Source organism: Ochotona curzoniae, unplaced genomic scaffold (assembly GCF_017591425.1).
Source record: "Ochotona curzoniae isolate NIBS_2020 unplaced genomic scaffold, NIBS_Ocur_1.0 scaffold_274, whole genome shotgun sequence".
In the NCBI taxonomy this organism is placed as follows: domain Eukaryota; kingdom Metazoa; phylum Chordata; class Mammalia; order Lagomorpha; family Ochotonidae; genus Ochotona; species Ochotona curzoniae.
Window position 1 is genome coordinate 963,603 of NW_024467101.1, and position 26,846 is coordinate 990,448.

Consider the following 26,846-nt stretch of genomic DNA (forward strand, 5'->3'; position numbering starts at 1 on the left):
GAGTCAGAACAAAGCACCAGCCCAGATGCGATACCTGCACTGGACTAAAATAACAACAGCTGCTGCCTGCTGGTGTGTAAAAAGTGTGGTGACAGTGGGCATACCTGGCTGGGCTAGGCCACAGTAGATCTCTGTGAGTGTCAGAGCAGGGATGGGCCACATGAGAAGGGAGCACAGCAACCACCAGAATGCAAAAGAACTGCATTAAAACGTAGATTCTCTAGGAGATTATGGGCTCACCTCTGTGGGATCACAGCACCTGCTGGATTACATGGAGAACTGCAGGTGGTGATCAGTCAAGCCAGGCTGGACCAGAAACTCATCTTACCAGAATCCACCTGACACTCAAGGGATCTCGGGCTATGAGGAGAACAAGAAGGGCCATCCCATGAAAGAACCAGGACTGAGGGCAGATGATGCCAAGCAGGGCCACTGTCCCAACTGCCATGTGTGAGATCTGGAGCTGTGATCAGGCCTGGCATCAGAACTTGTGAATTCCCATGTAAGCATTCAGTTGTTCCTGGGGATTAGAAGAGTCATGGCTGGTTGTGGGTTAGGCCAGGGAAATCTGCAGTACAAAACAGCATTTGTTTCGTCCAAGTCTGAGCACATGCTGACGCACAAGAGAGCATGGACAGGATGTACGCTGTGCCCAGCTGGACTGCATTACCCAGCAGCAAGAGCAGAGACTGTGTGCACAGGCAGGTGGTATTGAAACACTGTCAACATGCACAAGACCTGGGGCTTGGAGTACGCCTAGTGTTGAAACTCTTGGACTCTCTTGCTGGGTTGTAACTCCCACTAGTTGGTGTTTGATGCAGGGTTATGTGTGGACTAGGTTGGGCAAGACTACAGCACCTGTCAGCATCCTTGTGGGCTTGTCTGGACTCAGGCCAGTCTGGATTAGGCCCAGCTACCACTGGTGCTTGAAGGAGCCAACCTCTGATGACACATTCAGCATCTCGTGTTGACACAGATGAGCTGCCTGTCATGTCTCCTATGATGTCCACTACTCAAGCATAAACAACTGAGGAGAAACAGTCCCAACACATGCACTCTAGGGTTCAACTCCAGTGATCCACTTGGAGAGGTCCCCAAAAATTTCACCTGTGGTGACCTCAGATTTGACTCTTCTTTGCACTGGCCAAGTCAGAGATAGCATGAATCCATTACTTGTACTAGGCAATGGAGATTCTGGTACCCCAATCCTAATTCTCACATAGACCGATAGATGGTATGGCCCTGTGTAAGTATCACCTAATAGGGAAGTGTTCACAGTTCCCATGCCAGGCATTTCCCAGCATCAGATCTTGCACCTTCCCGAGGCTGCTGCAATTCTTCCTGACATGATTCACATCTAGTTCTGGCAGTTGTCAGCTGGGCTGCTGCTTAGCTCAGCAGGCCTGCACCCATTAAGGCTCTCCTATTTGTCAATAAGTATAATAGCAGACTGGTCAGTCCCACCCATGATTGGCCCACCCTCAGTCCCAGCAATCATGCCTACCAGTGGAAGCAGCAGCCAGCAAAGAAGTAACCTAAGTTACTTTACCAGGCATTTGCATCTCCATATACTATCATATATAAGTGCTGAGAAATTTACATCTCTAATGATTTTGAATTATATCACTAATTATTATAAGTTAGGATTAAAAATATTAACTATAACATGGCAGTCACAGACTTAGCACAGCACTAACCATCATATTCCACAATCAAAAAATTAGAAAAATCACAGAATCATGGGAGTAGAAACAACCACAAAATTTCAAGATGCTCTTTACATTTCTACATTATTTTGTATTCGGCATTAATCTAAACATATTAGCAGAAACACATGATAATTGTCTTTGGGAACTGGATTGTCCTACAAAGCAAAATGTTTCAATGTGAAGTGCTGAAGAGCAACTATTTGCCTTTGCCACAGAGTAGGAGAAACAGAAAGAAGATTCACCTGAGTCCATCATGATCTCTTGGGAAACACCCGCTTTCTGTCCTTGCCAGAGTGCCCAGGTGCCAGCTGGTGCTTAGAGGACGGGGAGCTGCTTAATGAGCAAGTGCCTGGTGCTATAAGTAACTCCTCTGCTGTGGTGCCTCAGACTGTGCAACCTTGGGCAGCCTGCCTGTTGCCTTTTCTGCCCGAGTCTGGCTCAGGGACCAGTGACTTCCTGCTTCCCTCTGCTGTGTCTGCTACGGAGCTTCAGTATCCAGCATCCATCACCTTGGGAGGAATTTGGGATTCCATACTGACACCTTCTGCCTTTAGTTCAAACATAGGTGTGCCAAGCAGACACTGCAAGATGGGTCCCAGGTGGTGGATAGAGAACTTCTATTTAGCTAAAATGTGTACTGACCTAACTTAGCTAACATCTGAGATAAGCTGGTGTTGGTGACTGCTGTATTTCACTAATGAATGCATTTTTTGTGATTATCAAAGGGTAGGAAATCTTATGGATCTCCTAGGCAATTGTCATTTCTGATGGAGAAATGAGGGTAAGAAAATGTAAATTTTAGTAGGCAATGACAGGTGTAAGCTGCCTAGAGTACATACAACCAAAATTGCAACATTTGGAGGAGATTTGGTCCAAAATTTTCTGTGTGGAGGGAAATGTTGTGCAGCGAGAGGTCATATGAGTTTTTCATATGAGTGTGAGGGAACCTGGTTGTTCATCACATAAGACTGAGTAGAAGAGGGAAATTATGACCCCTAGGCATTTACTAGTCTCTGCATCCTGTCACCACTCTGTCCACTCGGTTTGTGAAGCTGAGATGTAACTGACTGTCCCATATTACCAATAAAGTGTCAGGTGATGGAAAAGGCTTGCATGAGAATCCTGAGAGTTAACAGTCTTCTTTCTGCTCACACTGCATCCTCACATGACTCCGTGTTATCTTCAGGATCCAGTAAGAGTTCTATCCATGACACCTGCTTGACAGTTGCTGCATCATCTGTGAGTTGGATACAAGCTAGCATTTCCAGCCACTTGCATTTTCTCCTGCAATTTCAGCACTTTCTTCTTGTGCTGTCAGGTGAGAGAGTTTTATTCCTACCTTCATTGTCTTTTTCTCTACAAAGATTGACCATTTTCAACAGTTTTTTTCTGCCATGGAAACCTTTGATATGCACTCGATTGTAGTTCAGTGCAATGAAAAATGTACTTAGAAGGTAGGTTGCTATGGTCCAAAATGTCTGGTGCAAAAATATGATTTAATCAGTAATTAGAGGAGGTTATCAAAAATCAGGCAACTTTATATTTTCCAAACCACATGAACAAAAATAAGTGCATCTGTTAGCTGCATTTCAGAGATATCATGATGTATGTTGTTAGTTAAATTTAAGAGAATTTGTGAAAGCTTGTGCTTTGCAATTGTCAAAATCATTAACTCATCCTAGGATCCACATCATTGTTAGTAAGTCTAAAACGTTGATTCTTAAAGATTTATTTTTTATTATTTTTTTTATTGAAAAGGCAGATATACAGAGAGGAGAGACAGAGAGGAAGATCGTCCATCGATGATTCACTCCCCAAGTGAGTGCAACGGCAGATACTATGCTGATCTGAAGCCAGGAGCCTCTTCCGGGTCTCCCATGCGGGTGCAGGGTCCCAAAGCTTTGGGCCGTCCTCAACTGCTTTCCTGGGCCACAGGCAGGGAGCTGGAAGGGAAGCGGGGCTGCTGGGATAGAACCGGCGCCCACATGGGATCCAGGGCGTGCAAGGCGAGGACCTTAACCACTGCGCCACTGCGCCGGGCCATAAAAGTTGATTCTTCAAAGCTAATCTTTTTTTTTTTTTTTTATTGTTGCTTACATTGTATTATGTAGTACAGTTTTATAGGCGCTGGGGATTCCCCCCACCCCTCCCATACCCCTCCCCCCATGCTAATCTTAAAAAGTCGCCTTTATGCCTGTTTGTAACCAAGTTGCATGTTGACTTGCTCTTATCATTCAACATTCTATGTGATTCCTCCTTGCTTTACATGATTGAGTCATTTACCCTAAGTCATATCTGTTCTGCTTTTGGTTGCACCATTTGACTGAAGATCACTTATCATTTAAAAGCAGAATAAATCCTATTATCTGTTCCAACATTTGGGACAACGTATTAAATACAGCATCTTCCCCTCTGTTCTTGATCATTTATTAATTGGAAAATCAATGGTGAGTTTGTGACCAGTGATGAATAGATATTTCTCAAGTGGTCAAAGGATAGCTCATTAAATGTGAGAAATATTTCATGTTTTAGTGAAGAACTGAGAGTGGAAGTTAATTTCACTGGAAAGGATCAAAATGGGACTGAGTCATCTCCAAATGTGAGAGCTACATTCTGAATGGGAAAACATGAATTTTGGATTTCTGCTCTGGCAGTTACATCTACCTTGTATAAATATGACTCAGGTTCAAATACTTCCTCCTGGCAGTGACATGCACCACACAAAAATGAGAAACCAAACTCAGCTTTCAGAATTCCTTCTCCTGGGATTCTCAGAGGACCCAGCACTGCAGCCTCTCATGTTTGGGCTGTTCCTCTCCATGTACCTGGTCACTGTCAGTGGAAACCTGCTCATCATAAAAGCTATCCTCACTGATCCCCACCTCCACACACCCATGTACTTCTTCCTTGCTAACCTGTCCTTGGTGGACATCTGCTTCACCTCCACCACCATCCCCAAGATGCTGGTGAACATCCAGATACACAGCAGAGCCATCAGCTATGCAGGCTGCATCACACAGATGTGCTTCTTCCTACTTTTTGCAGAAATGGACAATTTCATATTGGCTGTGATGGCCTATGACCGGTTTGTGGCCATCTGTCACCCACTGCACTACCAGGTCATCATGAACCCCCGGTTCTGTGTTCACCTGCTCCTGTTGTGTTGGGCCATCAGTCTGCTGCATGCCCTGTTGCAAAGTTTAATGGTGCTGCATCTATCCTTTTGTCTGCATGTGGAAATTTACCACTTTTTCTGTGAACTGAATGAGGTAGCCAGACTTTCCTGCTCGAACACTGTTCTTAAGGATGTGGCTACATATATCGTACCTATGCTGCTAGCCATTGTCGCCTTGGCTGGGATCCTGTATTCCTACTACAACATCATCTCCTTGATCCACTCCATCTCCTCAGCTCAGGGCAAGTATAAGGCATTTTCCACCTGTGCCTCTCACCTCTCTGTCGTCTCTTTGTTTTATGGCACAGGTCTAGGCGTGTACCTTAGTTCTTCTATGACCCATAACTCACACTCCACTTCCCTGGCCTCAGTGATGTACACGGTGGTCACCCCCATGCTGAACCCCTTCATCTACAGCCTGAGGAACACAGACATGAGGATGGCACTGAAAAGACTCTTGTTCCATAACTGTAGTGGAACCCATGGTAATGGGGCTGACGGGTGTCAGTGACCTCATGTCTCAAGCTGCAAGTCAGACACTATGATGCATTTATCAGAGGAGGAAGCAGAGCTTGCCTAGTCTGTTCCCTGTCCTGGCTGTTTTATTTTATTACTTATATCTTTCTTAATTTTAGTCCTTCAGTGGACAGTGCAAATGCATGGCCCTCTGTCTTATCTCTGATAACTCAACACAGATTGTTTTTCACTTTCATGTCTTCACATGTTTGTGGTCAATATTATTCTAGAAATACAAAGGGACTCAGAATTTCATGAAGAAATGGATGTGAATGAGCAGCTGGTGTATGTGCTAAACAACTTTTAATTCCATGTGTATTTTTACAGTATGCATTCTATTTTTACACTGCATTACTACACATATTTAGCACCCTAAATTAACACATGTTTTTTTTTTTTGTTTTGAAGCTGACATGTTTCAGTCTGCATAATGGTTTTGCATTGCGCCAAATTTATTGCAAAAGACAGCTTGCTTTTGATGGTCTGGTGGTATTACTTTGTACATACAGTCCACATTAACTATTGTAAGGAATCTTAATTAGCACAACAACGTATAATGGCACTATTTAATGTTCTCATTCTGAGCTTCAGCTTATTTTTCAGCTAACATATATTTAAGAGCAAAAGTGGTGATAAAAGGTTTGAATGTTGTATGTTAGTTCTTTGGAAAACTTCTGTTACATAGGAAACCATTTGTACAATTTTAGAGTAGGACTGAATTCTCATTATTGCCCATCAATCCAGCATGTGCTCCATCCCCCAGGAAGCATAGACTTTGGCATAGAACCAACTGGTCCTTCTTGTCTGGGCTCCTGCTCTTGGAACCAGAGTGGGATCCACAAGGGCTGACATAAGTCACTGATAATAAAGAGTCTCTGTTACTGCAAATATTTTAATTGCATTCTCATCCCCAAAGATGGTCCCGTGTAAAGAGATCATCTTTAAATGTGCAAGAATTAGAAACACCATCAATCAGGGAAGAGCAAATTTCCATCCCGGGTAGCTTGTGTGAGATAGTATTCTGCTCTGCTGTGTCCAAGTACTTTATTCTGAAAGGGCCTTGTTGTCCACGTGTAGGGGTCTGTGATTGAGTCAGTGGTTGGTGAACATGCTTTTTCCTGGAATATTCTTCCCAATGTTACTTGGAACGTTCCTGAGATATCCCTGACCTTGACTCTTTACCTGTCATGGAGGGGACATCCATCCACTTTGGCATTTGGCACAACAATTCCAGAGGAGAAATGGAGCAGCTGAGGGAACCACATGGACACCCTCCATTCCACTGCCCTTCAGGCTCAGTGATCTCTCCAACAACATCAGCTCATGCAGAAACTGAGCTCTGCCCCAGTCATTTCTGTCAGGATCTTGCATGTCCAATGCCACAATAAAGATCAACAGACCATTATGATCCTGTTCTGTTCACTTTCATTATTGTATATGGTATCCTTAGGTACAAAAATAGACATCTCACAAGAAAACTGTGTGAGGTGCTAACTTGTGACGGAGTGGAATGGTGCAGTTGAGAATCAAGCTGAAGATCAGGCTCTGCTGGTTCTGAAGTCAGCGATGCATCTTTGGTCATGTGTCTGAAGTTCATTCAAGGTGAACTCTGTGTGGCTGTGGTAACTGTCTTTCTGAATGTGTCTCCTGAGATGTGGTCTCTTCCTCCAGCTTGTATTGGAACTGTGACATTTGCCATGGTGTATTCCCGCACACTGTCAATGCAAGTGCCATGTCCACTACTGAGCTAAAAGAACTGATTTAGTTGTGGAGAGGGTGGCAGAGTGAGTGGGATGCAGGCAGACAGAAATGACATTCTAATTATAAAGCTTCTTTCCCCAAACAGTGTCAGTGGCTGAGGGCTGAACTCAGGAACGTGATTTATATCTGTGTCTCTCACACAGAGTGCAGAGGACTGAAGATCTTGGATAAAATTCTGCCTGCCTCCATGTGCACTGGCTGGGAGTTGGACAGAGGCAAAGCAGCTGGGACTTAAACAGGTGTTGCCATGGAGGGCAATATTGCAATAGAGGCCAAATTAAAACTGTCATCAAATTTCACTTTTACATGAACTTTCTGAAGTGCCCTTGTTAGTGTGTGCATGTGTGTGTGAAATGTAATCTGTATGAACACATTTATAAGAGCTTAACCTTGTCTGAGGCCAGAGAATAATTATTAGGCATTGTTCTATTTGTACTAGCTGTGTAAATATGTCTTTCCACTAGAGAAATTTGTTCATCAATCACACAATTTGTTTAATTTTCTTGCGTCTAATCTCAATTTAACCCATACAAAGAAGATAATGATTACCAATTTCAGGAGATGTGTGAATTTCCCTGTTCATTTTAACCAAATAAATAAATTCCTCTGATAACTAATATATATCTAATAGTTTTGATTTTTAACTCCTTCTAAATTTTAATTAAATTTTGTAAATACAATTGCACGGACACCATCATGCTTTTCCTCTCTTCTTTCCATAGCTTAATTCCCCTCATCCTACTTTTCCTTTTTCCTAAAATATTTAAAAAATATATTCTCACTCTCCTAAATAATCACAGCTTAGAGCACAACTAACCATCATATTCAACAAACAAAAATTTAGAGAAATCATATTTTCCCAGGAGTAGAAACAACCATCAAATCTCAAGATGATCTTTCTATTTCTACATTATTTTGTATTTGGCATTAATCACAACATACTATGGCAAACACATGATAATTATCTTTGGGAACTGGATTGTCTTACTAAGCAAAACATTTAAAGGTGTTGTGCTGAAGGGCAGCTATTTGCATTTTACCCAGAGCAGGAGAAACAGAAGGAGGATTCACCTGAGTCCATCATGGTCTCTTAGGAAACACCTGTTTTCTGTCATGGCCAGAGTGCCAGGGGCCAACAAGTGATTAGAGTTCAGGAATCTGCTTAATGAGCAGGTGCAGAGGGCTGTAAGGTGCTCCTCTGCTGTGGTCCCTCAACTGTGCAATTTTGGGCTAGAATCAGTCTAGCTGTTGCATTTGGGGTCTGAGTCTCCCTCAGAAACGAATGCTTTCCTCCTTCCTTCTTCCATGCCTAGGACGGAGCTTCAGTCTCCAGCATCCACCATCCAGGGATGAATTTGGGCATCCACACAGTCATGTCCTCCCACAGTCCCCATACAGGTAAGTCTGGATGAACTGCAGAGGGGTCCCAGACTGTGGACACACACAGCTTTCCCTGTGATCAAGCAGGAGCTGAAGTAACCTAGCTAGCACCCCCAGTAATGTCTGGAGTTCTTGTATATTTAACTAATGAATTCATTTTTTTTTTCGTGATTACCAAAGGGCAGGAAATTTTTTGTATCTCCTAAGACAGTGGTCACTACTGCTGAAGATGATGGAAAGAAAAGATTAATTCTGATAGGCAATGAGCGGCTTAAACTGCCTAGATTGGATGGAGCCAATTTTGCATTATCTGGAGATCTGGGGAGTAGAGGAAGAATTTTTCTGTGTGGAGGGACATATGGTGGAGTGAGGTCATATCAATTTTCCAGTACAAGGGAGCTTGGTTGTTCACCACATGAAACCCACCAGAGAAGGGGAGATAACAACTCCAGGCCCTGGAACAGCCTCTGCAGAAGGAGTCACCACCATGGGCATTTGGGTTGATAATGAGGTGTAATTGACTCGCCCTGCATTGACAGTAAAGGGCTAGGGGAGGGGAAATGTCTGCATGGAAGTCCTGATTACATCAGCTGCTGGAACACTCCTTTCTCAGGGTCTTCTGTTCTCTTACATTGGGTTCTCACATGACTCAGTGTTACTTAATGATGCAGTAATAAGAACTCTATCAGCCACATGTTTGACAGTCATTGCAATGTCTATGAGTTGGATACACTCCAGGGTTTCCAGTCACTCATATTCTCTAGTGCAATTTTAGCATTTTCTTACTATGCTGTCCAATGAGAGATTTTTATTCCTGTCTTTATTGACTTCTTACCTACTAGGATTGGCCATTGTCAATATCTTTTTATTGGCTTGGTGTCCTTTGTTGTGTAGTGGAAGTCTACTTCAAAGTTCATAAATATATATATTTGAACATTAAATTTCTATGGACCAACATGTCAGTTGCAAAAAGATTTTATGTCACTGAGATTTGTACACATTTCAACTTGAATTTATAAAATATAGCTGTCCTTTTATTGTTACATGCTAACATTTTAAGGAAGTTCTTGACAGTTTATATTCTCAGGATCACAGCAAATGCATGATCATGTTACCTTATTCTCACTGATTGGCTTGGTAATGTAAATGCCAAGAATTCATAAATGCAATTTGTTATTTTTCCAGGCAAAGGGTTTTATTAAGCAGGAGAGAGTCTGACAGAGTGTTCTCTGGTGGGAGAGAGGCCAGTACCCTTCACATGGCAGGGTGATCATGTGAGGAAATTGTTTACTCATTTTCCCTTTTATTTTTAGTGTTTGAAATGACACTATTTAATTTACATGATAGTCAAAGGTTTAATGTGCCACTAAATAAAGAGCAAGACCTGTCAAAATGTAAGAGACTCGTATTCAGCAAGGTTAAAGCTAAGGTTTCCAGCATCATATGTGAGATATTCATCATGATTTAATTTGGGATAAATGTGTGCGTGGCTCATTTTTTTTATTGTTAATAGCATTGTATTATGTGATACAGTTTTATAGGCACTGGGGATCCTCCCCACCCCTCCCATAACCCTCCCCCCATAGTGGATTCCTCCACCTTGTTGCATAACCACAGTTCAAGTTCCCTTGAGATTCCTTCATTGCAAGCATATACCTAGCATAGAGTCCAGCATCTTATTGTCCAGATAAGTTCAATGGCTTCTTGAGGAGACTTCTCTGGTCTGACGGTCTAGAGCTAACAAAGTAAAATCCCGGTCAGTTAAAAGCCCCAACAAAACATCAGCAACAATATACAATGTTATGGAATTAATTGACATAGTATTGAGTAAGCAATATGTTAAGAATAATGCAAGTTCAATTTTTCAAAACACATGGGTTGAGACAGTATCAATGACAGGTTCAAAAAAAATATTACAGGTTAAATTAAGGCAAACATGTGGTATCCAACCTTTTGGGATTGGCTCATTTCCCTTAGCATTATAGTTTCCAGTTGGGCCCATTTAGCCACAAAGAACTGCATTTTGGGGTTTTTGTTTGTTTGTTTGTTGTTTGTTTTTTAATAGCTGAGTAAATGACAAAGGGACAAAGTCCAAGTTAGAATGCAGACAGTTTTTAACTCACAGTCCCTCAGTATTGTGATGATCTTGGTGGGAATTATCATAACTTCCCTCTTGTTTAAATTCTCTCTCTCGGTCTCTCTCTGTGAGTCTCATTCCCATGCTTCTTTGTATAGAGTATGAAATATTTTCCATTAGGAGAGAAGCATCAATAACAATGCTAGCTTGGTCTGCAAAACAGGTGGAAGAGAATGTTTGGAACAGTCTGCTCACAAATAAATGAATAACATGTGAGGTGTAATGGAGCTATTGGTTAGCCATTTCTGATCATTATGTGGTGTAGACATGCCCCTTACAGAACCATTTGTTAGCAATTGATCATAGTTAAAAAGTCTATAAAATTATGCTAAACTCGAGAATTTAGAGAGAAAAACTGAGCCCTGTTTGATTATATTCACACAGGAGAGGATTATGGGCTTGAATGCCTACTATTTCTAAGCACAGGAAATCTGGCATAGATCCTGCAACACACACATCATCGAAGTTCTCTGTAGGACATTTCAACTTTCAACACCAAAACAGTTTTGAGAAATATTACTACAGGTTTTGAAGGACCCATGTAGTTATAGGTCAGTAATCTTATGTCGCCAGATCTGCTGTGTCCACTCCCAGTCTCCCTGGTGTGGCCAGGTTGAAAGGACATGAAGATGCTATAGCCCAGGTGGCAGACTGGGCTGTTGCTCTGGTGTGCAAGCTGAGCTCCAAGCAAAAGTGCCTAGAGCCAGTGAGCAGATGCCAGGGGACTCAGCACACACAGCACTTAAGGATGCTGAGCAGAGGATCTGCTGCCTTCCACAGAGGACTCACCATAAACTAACACAGTGCAAGAAGAAAGAAGTGAGATGAAAGCTCACTGTCCTATGCAAGCTCCATTGTACCAGGGAGACCTCTGTGCCCAGACCACCTGTTCACATATACTCTGCACACACACACACCACACACAGATAGCAGACAGCACACATACACCAGACACACACACCAGACAACAGATACAAATACGCACACACACAACACACACACACAACACATACCAGCCATACACATACCAGACAACAGATAAACACCACACACACACACACACACACACACACACACACACACACACACACACACACACACCAGACATCTGCTTCTATTTCATTTGGATTCTCCTACTCACTCTAGATCTATACACTGCTTTTCGCTGTAAGATTTCTAGTCTCAGATAATCTGGTACACAGAGTCCCCTCATTCTTGAGGTCTCTGTTCAAACATGGTCTTTTCAGCTGGTCAGACTTCTTCTACTAGAAGCAGTGTGCCTATACTTCTTTCATTTTCTCAGATTCAGTGTTCCTCTTCCAGACCCCCAGAGTCCTGCATTTCTGACCTCTACAGGAAGCCCCAAGCATTGCAGCCCTGGACTGACACCTCTGACAGGGGCAGTCACAACCCTGGAACTCTCAGGTGATCCTGGGACAGGTATTTCTGCTTGATGATGGCCTTGGGGGTGTCCTAAACAACAAGAGTTTAATCCACAAAAATGGAGCTAAATTTATGACTGCCAAATATGAGGTCAGAATCTCCACAATTTTGCTAATGCTCTTGGTGCAATGTTTTACCACTAGTATTATTTTTATTTTATTTCATAGTAACACCTCATGAAACGAAGAAATGAAACACAACATTCAGAATTCCTTCTCCTGGGATTCTCAGAGGAACCAGCACTGCGGCCTCTCATCTTTGGGCTCTTCCTCTCCATATACCTGGTCATGTCAGTGGGAACCTGCTCATCATCCTGGTCAGCTTCTCAGACCCACACCTCTACACGGCCATGTACTTCTTTTACGCCAACATGTCCTTGGTGGGTGAACATCCAGACACAGAGCAGAGCCATCAGCCATGCAGGCTGCATCGCACAGATGTTCTTTTTTATCATCTTTGCAGCATTGGTTGATTTCTCCTCAGGGCCTATAACCATTGTGTGGTCATCTGTTACTCCCTGCACTGTATGATCATCATGAACCCCGGCTCTGTGTGCACCTGCTTCTGGCCTCCTAGATTCTCAGTGTTGCACAGCCTGCTGGTGCTGCGCAGACCTGGAAATCACCCGGTTCTTCTGTGAACTAATACAGGTGATCCACAGAGCCTGCCCAGACACCTTTGTAAATGACCTAGTCATTTATTTTACAGTTTTGTTTTTTGGTGGGGGTGCCTTCACTGGGATCCTTTACCCCTGTTACAAAATAATCTCTTCCACGTGTGCTATATCTGCAACTCAGTACAAGTATAAAACATTTTCTACCTGTGCTTCTCACCTCTTTGCTGTTGCATTATTTTATTGTATGTGCATTGCTGGGGTCCATGCAGTGGATGTGGGGAACACGAAGGTGTGAGGAGTATTGTTCCATTGCAGGCAGGGCTGCAAGGAACTTCCCGCTGTATGGCAGGGCCTGGTGGATGTCTCTACAACCACCTGAATGCAGCTCCACCTTCTAATCCACTCAGGCATTGTTTGCTACTGTGGAATTAATTGGCCTTTTACTCAGTGTGAGCTTGGAGGTTAATGTCAATAATAACATCTTGCAAAAGGACATTTTATTATTCATACTGTCTTGTCTGTCCCCAGCGACCTTAAGCTAATGTAGGGACCTTATTTAGGATTTCATTCTTTCCTTTGATCTTCAGGTTCTCCTTTTCTTTGTGATACAAAATTGAGTTGTAGAATAAGAATTGTAGCAGGAACTTCTATTGTTTTTAGGTGAAATAAATGGCAAAATTATTCTTGGATGCACCCATTTGACCATGATGTCAAAAGTCTGAGCCAAGGCTTATGATTGCTTCTGCATAAATCAAGGGGACAGCTTTCTTGCATTGTCCATTATGTCCATCAAATCATGGTGGTCCATTTCATTCCTCTTTGCACCTCATCAACGCACCTTTCGCGAGTTACAAACTCAGCTCTAGCTGGACTCTGGCAGTGCATAAGTGTGTATCTCAGTTCTGCGGGTGCTCCCAGGTCAACTTCATCTGCAAGCAGCCTCAGTGATGTACACAGTGGTCACCCCCAATGCTGAACCCCTTCATCTACAGCTTTGGAAACAGTGACATGAAGAGAGCCTTGAAAAGACTCTGTGGTAGGAAGCTCTAACAGGACTCGTGGCTCTGATCCCACAAATGCAAGGCTCGAGGCCTCCATCACAGAGACTCTGCTTCTTGAATCATATTGAAGAAACTGATCCTGATCCTTCTCTCTCAGATGCCTTCTGTCTATTTCATCTTACACACAGTTTCATTAATTCATGTTATTAGGTTCTCTGATGCATCATATCTAATTGATTTCTTATCTACTGTTTTCCCACCTTCCCTATTCATTACCAAATTTGTACTACAAATGCAAAGTCTTTCCAAGTTTCTAGACAATAGGATGAGAAGACAAGTTTAGGTGAGGCGTGGAAAGGGGCTATTTAGGAATGAGTATCTCAGCTGTGAGTGTGGGTTTATGTCCTACTTACATCTGACCCGGTGTCCTTCTAATGCACCCAAGAAGGCTGTAGGTGGTGACCCATGTGCTTGGGTCCCAGCCACCCAACAGGGGAGACACGAATGGAACTCCTGTCTCCTGACTTTGGCCTGGTCCATGCAAAACTGCTGCCTCTATTCGGAGAGGGAATCAGAGCATGAAGATCTTTCTCTTTTCTTGCTCTTTCTCAGCCTGTCACTTTGTCTTTAAAATAAGTAATAAGTAAATAAATGTCTTAGAAAAGAAATAATACATTTTGCTGTCTGCAGATTAGAGACTGTCCTGCATCCTTTGGGGGAAATCAAATTGCCTGCAGTTCTGGTTCCTCCTGCAGGCTCCAGGGCAGAACCCCTTATCTGCCTCTTGCAGTTCTTGGAGTCAGCTTGTGTCCCTGACTCGTGGCTCTCTCTGCACCTCCAGTGCCAGCAGTAGCAGAGCCCCTTCCAGGCATCCTCTAACTCCACCTCAACTCCTTCCTTATACCTGGAAAGAGTGTCTATGATGGTACAAGCCTCTCACTGATAGTTTGCTGCAATCTTCTTATTTTTAGTTAGCAATCTTATCTCACATGTTACCTCCTGTTATGCAAATTCACATGCCACAGTGGTCTTGTGGTTAGGTTGTAGACATCACCAAGACTGCTACTCTTCATCACCAAGACTCTGAGTTTGGGGTCACACATGTCCTTCCTAGCTTAAGGCATTTGAACGACCTTATGGAGAGATTTACCATTTGCTATTCAGCACAGGACTGTCTTTAGATCCTTAAGGCTTTTGTATTCACTGCACATGGGAGTTCCTGAAAACGGAGAGAGAGAGAGACTGACTATCTACTGGTTCAGTCCCCAAATTCCTGGATGTCAGGGACCCAATTACTTAAGATATCACCTCCCACCTGGTAATGCAGGCATGTGGAGAGCAAATGAATGAATACAGGGCTCCACCAACTCTCTGCCCTTAAAATGAAATATTCCTAAAGTCATGAGCAGACATTTTTAAACTAAGAAATCTTAAACGCTAAGATATGGAATCAATCTGTATGTCCATGAACAAATGATTGGATTAAGCATGGTATACAAACACACAGTGGAATGTCAATAAGTCATAAAAAGAAAAAATGGTGTTTTACAACAAAATGGATACAGGTGGAAACCACTGTGTATAGGGAAATAAGCCAGTCTAAAAAACACATATTTCAGTTCACAGAAATATTCACAGAAATAAACACAATGTATGATAAGGAAGCTGGTATATTTTGATTGGAGTATTTTCTTAGTCCTTGTCTATAACCCTTGTGGAGCAGTAGTCTTTCTACCATTGTTAGATGATTAAAAAATGAAAGTGCATTACTGTAAAAAATTGTAAGAAAAAATGGGAGTCTGAGGCAGGAATGATTAATTTTTTAGAATTTTATTGATGACATCTGAAATTTTATATCCATGAAAAATTTTTAAAATTTGAAAGTCTTTAAAAATTCTCATCCATTTGTTCAACTCAAATAATAAAACTGTTGCTCGCATTGGTGTTAGGATAAAAACATTTTGAGAACACCTGTTTCTTCTCTGGTGTTCTGAGAAATGTTCCTACTCCTCTTCAGGATGATAAGTTACATAAACCTGTCCTTGTTGTAATTTCTCCATGAAGTTTGAAGAGGGTGAGAAATTTTGTGCAAGTTTAAAAGAAAACATTTACCAGTACTTAATAAGACATGATGAAATATCCATGCGTAAAACCAGCTAAAGTTCATTGTAACAGAGATTACAGAGCAGGAGAAAGAAGATTCATCCACCACGGTCTCTTGGGAAACACCTGCTTTCTGTAATGGCCAGCAGCCCAGGGACCAGCAGGTGCTTAGAGGTCAGGGAGCTGCCCAATGAGCAGGTGCCAAGAGCTGTAAGTAGCTCCTCTGCTGCGTTCTCTCAGACTGTGCAACCTTGGGCTAGAAGAAGCCTGCTTGTTGCATTTCCTTCCTGAGTCTTTCCCACGGACCAGAGCTTTCCTCCTTTCCTCTGCTGTGCTTGGGATGGAGCTTCAATCTGCAGCATCCACCATCCAGGCAGGAATTTGGGCATCCACACAGACACTTGAGTCATAGAGTTGCCATGCAGGTGAGACGGGCAGACATTGTAGGAGGCGTCTCAGATTGTGGACACAATCAGATTTCCCTGAGGTTAACCTGGAACTGGACTAACCTAGCTAAAACCTGGGCTAGGTCTGGGGTTGGTCACTGCTAGACTTAACTATTCAATGCCTTTGTTATTCATTCAGATGGGAGGAAAATGCTGAATGTCCTAGGGCAATAAGCATTACTAATCAAGAAATGAGAGCAAGAAAAGATAAATTCCAATAGACAATGAGTGATATGAGTTTCCTCGATTACATATAGCCAGCTTTGCAGCATTTGGAGATCTACGGGAGTAGAGAAAGAATTTTCTGTGTGGAGGGACATGTGCAGGAGTGAGGTCATGTCAGTTTTGTAGTGTTACAGAGCTTGGTTATTCACCACTCAAAGGTGGTTAGAGGAGGGGTGATGACTAACTGCTGGCCCTGGGACAGCCTCGGCAGACTGAGTTACAACTCTGCCCATTCTGATTCTTAAGAAGGGGTGTAACTGACTCTCCCAGTAGTGACAGGAAATGGCCAGGTGAGAGGAAATGCTTGCATGAAATCCTGAGTGTAACAGCTGCTGGAACACACATCTAACAGTCTTTTGTCTTGTCTCATATTTCACTCTCACATGACTCAATGTTATCTTGTTGATGCAGTAAAAAGAGCTCCATCAAAGACACCTGCTCATAAGTCATTGCATCATCTGTGATTTGGATACACTCCAGGGTTTCCAGCCCCTCGCATTCTCTCCTGCAATTTTTCAGCACTTTCCTGGTGAGCTGTCAGGTGAGCCTGACTTATTCCTGTCTTTATTGTTCAGACCTACAAGGATTGATCACTGTCAACACCTTTTTTTTTTTTCTGCCGGTGGATTTCTTTGATGTGTCCTTTAGTGTACTTCAGTGCAATTAAAAATGTGTTTAGAAGGTAGGTTGCTACAATCCACAATGTTGCAAATATACCCTAACCCATAATAGTGTCATCGAAATTTGGAGAACCTTCTATTTTACCAAATAGATGCACAAAAACATGCATTTGTTAGCTGCATTTTCAAAAAACATTTTTTTAAAGATTTTATTTTTATTATTTTTGTATTGGAAAGGCAGATATACAGAGAGGAGAGACAGAGAGGAAGATCTTCCGTCCGATGATTCACTCCCCAAGTGAGTGCAATGGCCGATACTATGCCGATCCGAAGCCAGGAGCCTCTTCCGGGTCTCGCACATGGGTGCAGGGTCCCAAAGCCTTGGGCCGTCCTTGACTGCCATCCCGGGCCACAGGCAGGGAGCTGGAAGGGAAGCGGGGCTGCCGGGATAGAACCGGTGACCATATGGGATCCCAGGCATGCAAGACAAGGACTTAACCTCTGCGCCACCGTGCCGGGCCCTCAAAAAACGTTTTGATGAACCTTTACTCAATTTTAAGAAGACTTGTGAAAGCTTGTATTTTTCTGTCATCAAAGTCAGTGACACATCCTGGGTTTAAACCCCACTGTTATGAAAGCTATACAATTTTGATTGTGCAAGCAGAGTCTTAATTCAGTTTTATATGTATGTCCAACCTGCTCCATGTTGAGTTGTTCTTATCATTTGACATCCTTTGTGATTCCTCTTTGCTTAACATGGTTGAGTCATTTACTAAATTTCAAATTACTTCTGCCTCCAGTGACACCAACTAACTGCAGTTCACTTTATCTTACATAAACAGAGTTGAATCCCATTATTAAGATAGTTGGAACTACTTATTATGCACTGCTTCATCCCCTGCTTTTTATTTCATATATCTAATTGGGAATTCCATGGTGAGTTTGTAACCACTAAAAATTAGATATTTTTCAAGTGATCAAAGAACACCACATGCAATGTGAGAAGTTCTTGATGATTTAGGAAAAGACTTAGTGTGGCAAGGAATTCATAGTCAGCAATCCACTGTGTGGGACCAGAAGGAGCTAAGCCATTTCAAAAAGTGGTACCTACATTTGGAATGGGAAAACATGAATTTTGGATTTCTTTTTTGTTGGTTATGTCTATTTTGCATAACTATGATTCGGTTGAAATTACTTCTTCCTGACAGTGATCTGCACCACATGAAAATGATCAACCAAACTCAGATTTCAGAATTCCTCCTCCTGGGATTCTCAGAGGACCCAGCACTGCAACCTCTCATCTTTGGGCTGTTTCTCTCCATATACCTGGTCACTATAAGTGGGAACCTGCTCATTGTCCTAGCCATACTTTCAGACCAACACCTCCACACACCCATGTACTTTTTCCTCACCAACCTGTCCATGGTGGACATCTGCTTCACTTCCACCACCATCCCCAAGATGCTGGTGAACATTCAGACACAGAACAGAGCCATCAGCTATGCAGCCTGCATCACACAAATGTTCTTCTTTATATTGTTTGTTGGGTTGGATGACTTTCTCCTGACTGTAATGGCCTATGACCGGCTTGCGGCCATCTGTCACCCCCTACACTACATAGCCATCATGACCCCCCAGCTCTGTGTGCAGCTGGTGCTGATGTGCTGGGTCATAAGTGCCTTGGATTCACTGGTGCATAGCTTACTGGTGCTGAGGCTGAGCTTCTGCACGCACATGGAAATACCCCACTTTTTCTGTGAGATAAATCAGGTGGTCCACAGAGCCTGTTCTGACACCTTTCTCAATGACCTCATAATGGATTTTGCAACTGTGCTGCTATTGGGTGGGCCCCTTGCAGGGATTCTGTACTCATACTCCAAGATCATCTCCTCCATTCGTGCCATCTCATCAGCTCAGGGAAAGAATAAAGCCTTTTCCACCTGTGCCTCTCACCTCTCTGCCATCTCCCTATTTTATGGCACAGGACTGGGTGTGTACCTCAGTGTCAGTGCTGCCCCAAGTTCAGCCTCAACTGCAGCAGCCTCGGTGATGTACACAGTGGTCACCCCCATGCTGAACCCCTTCATCTACAGCCTGAGGAACACAGACATGAAGAGGGCTCTGAAAAGACTGTTGTTCCATAAATGACAGTTGGACACACACTGTTGGGGCTGAGCAGTGTCAGTGACTCATATCTCAGGTTCAGGGTCAAATACTGTGATGCATTTATCAGAGGAGGAAGTAGAGCTTGCTTAGTCTGTTCACTGTCTAGTTTTGTATTTGTTAATGTTTAATTCCTCTGCTTACACTGCAAATGAAAGATAATTGCATTTGATTATGTGTTGTCTCTCGCAGCATGGTTTTTCCTGAGTTTTTCCTTTTTTCCCACCTTTACTGTAATCATTGTTCTTGAAATAAAAACAATTTGAAATTTTATGGAGAAATAGAAAGGCATGAGGTCTTGGTCTATGTGCTAAACAATTTTTAATTCCATGTGTTTTTTTACAATGTATAGACACTGCTTTCTACCTTTCATTCTTGTAATAATTCAGTAATAATTCTTTAACATATAAATTTGTCTTTTTAAGCATTGGCCTGTTTGAATATACATACTGTTCCTCATTTGCACAGCATTGGTTCCAAAAAGATAAGATTTCATTTCCTGAGTGGTATTCCCTTGTTTATGTATAACAGATGCCTGTTGATGAAACCTTTATTAGCGTAACACTTACACATGCTCCTTGAACTGCATGAGGCTAAGTGTGCAGAATTGGAATGTCCACATTTCTCATAATATAATTTCTTATTAAATAACATCATGTAAGTGTCTGGCACCATGGCCTAGCAGCTAAAGTCCTTTTCTTGAACATGCCAGGATTTCATATGGGCTCTAGTTCTAATCCCAACAGCCCCACTTCCCATCCAGCCCCCCACCTGTGACCTGGGAAAGCAGTCAAGGATGGCCCAAAATCTTGGGACCATGCACCCAAGTGGGAGACCTCAAGAAGGTACTGGCTCCTGGCTTCGGATCATCACAGCACCAGCCGTTGCAGTCGTTTGGGAGAGAATCATCGGATGGATGACCTTTCTCTATCTGTCCTCCTCTCTGTATATATGACTTTGCAATAAAAATAAATAAATCTTTTAAAAAATAACATTATGTGACACAATTCAATATTTTTCTTCCTAGCTTAGTAGTTTATTTTTCAGATAACATACATTCAAGAATCATTACAGTAAAAGGTTTAAATGTTCTATTCCAACCAGATCAAAAGATACCTATTTTATGTTTTTGTTGTATGTGATAGCTAACAGAGTGCACACACAAAAAACCACAATGTATAAGAGTAAAACCGGCATCTTGTGATTTGATTGTTTTATTTACCCTTGTCTATATTCCTGTGTAGCAGTAGACTTTATGCTTTTTAGCTGATATTAAGGTTATGATTTTATAGTTGAAATTACATTACTGTAAAAAAAAAAAAACAATGAAAAAAGGAATGAAGAGGAGACTGAGGCAGGCCAGCATGAAGAATGTCTTAGAATTTCATTTATGAAATAACTGAAAACCTATCTTTACATCCATAAAATTTTTAAAAATAAAAATTTAAAAAGGCATAAGAACATCTACATTTATTTATTAAACTCATATAATTCAAGGTTGCTCTCTTATTTGCTAATATAGAAAATTTATGAAATCTGTTGTTTCACATTGGAGTTCTGAGAACTCTTCTTGTTCCTAGTAGTATGATAAGTTATCAGAAACCTGTCCTTGTACTTTTTCCTATGAAGCTTCTGGAAGTTTTGACTTTGTCAGATTATGATTGTTTGCAAAGGCTTTCAGAAGGTACTTACCAGCATTTAATAACACTTAAAATACCCATGCATAAAATCCATTGGAAACTATGTCACATGGGTTTTGTTGTTTTCTGTTGGTTTCATCGATTCAAAACACTTTCTTCTGATTTAATCATTCAATGACTCGTAGATCATGCAGTGGCACCATTTTCTTCAAGAAGCATCTTGATATTCATTTCTTCAGCTACAAGTTAGTCATTTAGTAGCACGTTCTTTATATGAAATTGTTAAATTTTTTTTCTACCTGTTGTTGATTTTGTTTTGTGGCTCTCCATTTAAGGGGATGTATAGTAGCTGTGTAATGGAGACTATGATATCTAGTAACCTGTTATTTAACTTGATGACATTGTAAATTTCAATTTTTCTTTCTAGTGTTGATTATGTATTATGACTTTTCATTTGAGGGGATGTACAGTAGCTGTGAAATGGAGACTAACATCCAGATGTGAGGATACAATGTAGTATGTATCTCTACTTTCAGACAGAGATGGACTTACAATGAATCTGTTTACTATATCTTAACAATAGGATGCTAGGCTCTCTGCCATTGTCCACTTCTGCAATGATGAACATATGACTGTGTGTGAAGAGCTATACTTTAGTAATGATATAGAGCAAGGAGGGGTTGCGGGGATTGGGGATGGGATAAGGGAAATCCCAGGAGCCTATGGAACTGTATTATAAAATTATAATAATAATAAAATTTTAAAAAGGCGTGTGCTAGTGGGAATACCTTGCTGGTTTATGAGTATCAACGCACGGATATGCTACATAAAGACTACCAACAGCAACCTTCAGAATACATAAGAACTGAATTTGGGAGTAGATTCACCAGCATATTTGTGATATCACTTCTGTAAAACAACCACACTAGCTGGCAATGTGGAGAACTGGAGGCAGTGACAGGCCACGCCAGGCTGGACCACAAATTCATCTGACCAGAACCCACCTGACACTCATGGGAGCTGGCACTGTGAGGAGACCAAGTGGAGACAGTACATGCAAGGCACAGGACTAAGGGCAGATCATATCAGGCTGGGCCACTGCCCCCACTGGCATGTTTGAGATCCAGGGCTGGGAACAGGCACAATGACAAAACTTGGGGAACTCACCTACAAGTCTGCAGTTCCCTCTTGGGGTGGGGGGCTATCCAAACAAGTCTGTAGCACACATAAGCATTTGTGTGGGCCAGGTCTGAGGGCAGGCCAGGTGGGACCAAACCTGAGCAATTGTTTTCACAAAAGAGAGCCTGGAAAGGAAGTGTGCTGTACCCTGCTGGGCTGGGCTGCAACACCCACCTGCAAGAGCTGAGACTGTGAATGTACCAAGACAGGTTGAGTTGAAACACCTGCCAATACAAACAAGACCCAGAAATGGTAACAGACCTATTAGGGGAAACTGTTGGGACTCCCTTGATGGGTTAGAGCTCCCATTGGTGCGTGAAAGGCAGAGTTTAGGGTAGACCAAACTAGACAAGCACCACATGTGTGGATTACTCTGGGTTCAGGCCAGTCTGATAGAGTTCCCAGAACCCACTGGTGCTTTTAAGAACCATCCTCTGATGGCACAATCAACATGCAAACACTGACACAGAAGAGCTGGCTTTCATGTCTTCCTAATGTCCACTTCTCAGGCATCTGCAACCAAGGAGACCCAGACCAACACCTGCACTCCAAGGTTAGAGTTTAATAATGTAGTTGGGAAACCCCAAGACATCTTACCTGGGTTGACCTCAGACTTGACTCTTGCATGTACTGGCTAGGACAGGGTCAGATTCAGTCCATCACCTGCACCGGCCAATGGGCACATTGTTGCCTAGACCCGATTCTCACATGAACTGATGGGTGCTGTGACCTAGTAATAGGTACAGCCTAGCAGGGAAGTGCCAACAGTTCCCTTGCCGGGCATGTTCCCAGCACCAGAACTTGAACCTGCCAAGGGCTGCTGCAATCCTGCCTGACGTGATTCACATCTATTTCTGGAACTTGTCAGCTGGACTGTGGCCTAGCTCAGTTGGCCTGCACCCATCAAGGCTCTCCTGTTTGCCAATGAGAGATCCAGATTCAGATCCCAGCTCCCAATGTCAGCTCATGGCCAAGGTTCAGCAGCTGCAGTCACCAAGTGCCAGAATCCAGCTCCAACTGAGTTCGGAACTCATGAAGGGTGTGTGTAGTAGGCAAAAGAAAAAATAAATGGATCACTATGATTTCATGATCATAATGGACAACACAAGAAAGTTGTGTCCTTTATTTATACAGAAACACCCACAAGCCCTGACAGACTTTTTACCTCATGGTCAAGTGGGTGTTTCCAAAGATAATTCTGCCCTTTGTTTCACCTTAAAGCTCTCAATAGAAATTCTCACTATCAATCAGTGACACATTCCTACTACAATCCTCACTCTACACATTAATCTTGAATCAGTTAAGGGAGGAAATACTTCACAAAAAAAGGAGGGGTGAATCTAAAGATCAAGGATGGTCAAATGGAGGCAGCAGAGACATAGCATGAATAATAAAAGGCTCTTTTGCAGTCATCATCTATATTAACCTCCAAGCTCACATTGATAGTAAAAAAACCAACTCCACAGCAGCAGTAAAAAAATGCCTGGATAGATTACAGAATTTGTCAGCAGGATGGTCTGGTGTCCATGCAAAGGAAGTTTGAATGGCCTTCAGCTGGCTTCTAGAGATATCCGCTGGGCCCTGCCAAGCAGAGGGAAATTCTGTGTGGCCCTGCCTGCACTGCAACAGTTCTCTACACACCTTCGTGTAATCCACACCCACTGCACAAACCACAGCAACCAAGGAGTGATCCAGTTGGTGAGAGCTACTTATCATCCCATCTCTTTGCTCTCAAATGAATAAAACATAACATTCTCCAGTGATTCAATTCAAGATGGAACTTGTTGCTCTGCCATGGGGAAGTCATCTCTGAGTCTCTAGTCATAAGGAGTCTATTTGTGAAAATACAAGGTCCATTGCACACATTTCACATGTGCATTTGGTCAGCAAACTGTACCTGACAATACTATGTCAGTTGACAAAAGAGACACTGTAAAGACAGAGCTGAATATGAACAAAGTTTAATTGAGTGATTAGCCATGATCTGCTGTAAGCTTTGTGAGTGTGCTGAGAAAGTGAGAGAAAGATGAGTTAAGAGGGAAATAAGAAATAAGCTTATTGTTTAATCCATGCTGAGAGGGAGAGAGAGAGGAAAGAGAGAAGAGAGAGTGTGTACAACCATTCACTGGTTCAGTATCCAATGGCTGCACAGTCTATAGCTTGTCTAACATGAGGCCAGGGACCTGGAATGACATCCAGGACTCCCATGCAGGTGGCAAGAGTATCTTCGGGGAACCAAATGAGAAATGGAACAACTGAAATGAGAACTGGAACTCTGATCTGATAAACTGACATCATCCAGCAGGGGCTTAGCTTTTTTTGGTAAAGATTTATTTCATTTTATCAGAAAGGCAGAACAGAATTACAAAGCGACAGAAAGAAAGATTGTCCATTCTCAGATTCACTCTTCAAATGACCACAATGACCAGAGTTGAATGGATCCAATGTCAGGAGCCAGGAGTTTCTTCCAGGTTTCCTATGTGGATGCAGGGACTCAAGGGTTTGAGTGATTCTCTGCTACTTTCCAAGGCCATTACCACAGAATTGTATGGGAAGTGGAGCAGTCTTGACAAGAACTAGCACCCAAATGGGATCTAGATACTTGAAAGGGGAGAATTGAGCCTTTGTGTTAGGCTCAGGATTAAGATTTGGTACCACAGGACTGGACAAGGATGCATAAATGTATCTCCAACTGCTTTATTCCAGGAACACACAGAACAATCATCATGCCATAGACTCACAAAAATCACCGTGGTGGTGAATGTAGTTCATTACTATAAGAATAATATACCATACCACTTTATAACTCAGAAAGGGAATCAAGATTGTTTAATTTTAAACTTGAAATGATTTGTGGAAAGTGAAAAATGAAAAAGAAAAGTGTGAAAAGAAAGGAGATCTGAAAACTTCAGAAAGGAAGCAGCAAAATACAAATTGTGCAACAAGGCAAAGACTTCAGGAAATGAGCGGAAGGGCAGGTGGGTGGGGGGAGGTTCTACGTGGCACTTCTGCAAACCCTGAATTTTAAAGGCCTGATTCATGGCTATGAGTTATAAATGGCCATCAGAAGATTTTCCTCAGATGTATTTTCACTGCCCTCTGGATATCATTATTCCTGAGACTGTAGATAAAGGGGTTCAACATGGGGGTGACCACTGTGTACATCACTGAGGCTGCTGCAGGTGAGTGTGAGTTGTGTACAGCAGTTGAGCTGAGGTATACACCCAGTCCTGTTCCATAAAACAATGAAACAACAGAAAGGTGAGAGGCACAGGTTGAAAAGGCTTTATACTTGCCCTGAGCTGATGAGATGGCACGGATGGAGGAGACAATCTTGGAGTAAGAGTACAGGATCCCAGCCAGGGGACCTCCTCCCAGCAACACAGCAGAAAAATACACCATGAGGTCATTGAGAAAGGTGTCAGAACAGGCTCTGTGGACCACCTGATTTATCTCACAGAAGAAGTGGGGGATATCCACGTGTGTACAGAAGCTCAGCCTCGGCACCAGTAAGATGTTTAACAAGGCATACAGGACACTGATGGTCCAGCACCCCAGAACCAGCTGCACACAGAGCTGGGGGGTCATGATGACTGTATAGTGTAGAGGATGACAGATGGCCACAAACCGGTCATAGCCCATCGTGGCCAGCAGAAAGTTGTCCAGCGCTACAAATAATAGGAAGAAGAACATTTGTGTGATGCAGGCTGCATAGCTTATGACTCTGCTCTGTGTTTGGATGTTCACCAGCATCTTGGGGACAGTGGTGGAAGTGAAGCAAATGTCCACCATGGACAGGTTGGCGAGGAATAAGTACATGGGTGTGTGGAGGTGTGGGTCTGAGAGGATGGCCAGGACAATGAGCAGGTTCCCACTGACAGTGACCAGGTACATGGAAAGGAATAGCATGAAGATGAGAGGCTGCAATCCTGGGTCTTCTGAAAGTCCCAGGAGAAGGAATTCCACAACCCATGTGTGGTTCCTTGGTTCCATGTCAGCCATGTGACTACCAAAAGGTGAAAAATGGGTAGATGTGAGCACTAGTTACATGCTGCCAGAACCATGATGTGTGTTCTTCATGTCAGTCTGAGTGTCCCCAGAATGCCTCTGTTCTCTCGTGTAGAATTCCTCTCTGATGATGTCCACTTCCTCGTGACACTGTGCCTGCTGCAGCTACAATGAGATTCCGTGATGCCCTTGAGCACAGGATGTTGAATCATCAAGTTCCAGGCACATTTCAACAGTGTGTGAGCAGCCCTGAGAAACAAACATTCCTAAGAATAAAGGAGACAAGACAAACCATGAAATGCATCACTGGATGCACAGCTATGCAGGAAAGGAAAGGGATCAAGTCTAAGAGAGCAAGGGTAAATTGGGTTGTATTTTCCTGTATCTCCAGATCAAGCAAGCTCAGCAAATAATGTGGTATTTGGTCAAAGATTATGATCTCAATGAACATAATGCAGGTGCACAAAATTGTCTTGGAAATGGTGTGTCTGACAAGAGCCATGGGCCATGCAGAGTCCTGGTGGAGGGGCTCATTTCAGATGATCAATGCCACTGCAACAGAATCCAAAAACAAGAATAAGCAACAGGGAAAGGGCTGAAAGATAGATTAGAGAATATTGAGGAAGGCACTAGACTCATCCCCATGACACTTCAAGATGGAGGGAGTCATTCTGTCCAAGTCACTGCATTTCATCTTTGATTAGCTACAAACACCTTTCTGGAT

The 26,846-nt window shown here is 42.6% G+C and overlaps 3 protein-coding genes across 3 annotated transcripts; 2 read left to right on the top strand and 1 right to left on the bottom strand.

Moving 5' to 3' along the window:
* Window positions 1-4,420: 4,420 nt before the first annotated feature.
* On the top strand, window positions 4,421-5,395 carry LOC121171841 (olfactory receptor 7A10-like). The gene has a single exon (XM_041003562.1). The coding sequence runs from the start codon at window positions 4,421-4,423 to the stop codon at window positions 5,393-5,395; it is 975 nt and encodes a 324-aa protein (XP_040859496.1).
* Window positions 5,396-18,308: 12,913 nt separating this feature from the next.
* LOC121171842 (olfactory receptor 7D4-like) lies at window positions 18,309-19,280 on the top strand. The gene is made up of 2 exons (XM_041003563.1): window positions 18,309-18,804; window positions 19,090-19,280. The coding sequence occupies exons 1-2, from the start codon at window positions 18,309-18,311 to the stop codon at window positions 19,278-19,280; spliced, it is 687 nt and encodes a 228-aa protein (XP_040859497.1).
* A 5,897-nt stretch (window positions 19,281-25,177) lies between these two features.
* On the bottom strand, window positions 25,178-26,107 carry LOC121171843 (olfactory receptor 7A10-like). The gene has a single exon (XM_041003564.1). It carries the CDS (start codon window positions 26,105-26,107, stop codon window positions 25,178-25,180), a length of 930 nt encoding a protein of 309 aa, XP_040859498.1.
* Window positions 26,108-26,846: the final 739 nt, after the last annotated feature.

Bases quoted from the DNA above. Each gene is read 5' to 3' on its own strand.
- LOC121171841 (XM_041003562.1), top strand. From the start codon at position 4,421: ATGCACCACACAAAAATGAGAAACCAAACTCAGCTTTCAGAATTCCTT.
- LOC121171843 (XM_041003564.1), bottom strand. From the start codon at position 26,107: ATGGAACCAAGGAACCACACATGGGTTGTGGAATTCCTTCTCCTGGGA.
- LOC121171842 (XM_041003563.1), top strand. From the start codon at position 18,309: ATGATTCGGTTGAAATTACTTCTTCCTGACAGTGATCTGCACCACATG. The intron at 18,805-19,089 runs TAAGTGCCTTGG...CCTCTCACCTCT, and splicing joins GGTGCTGATGTGCTGGGTCA to CTGCCATCTCCCTATTTTAT.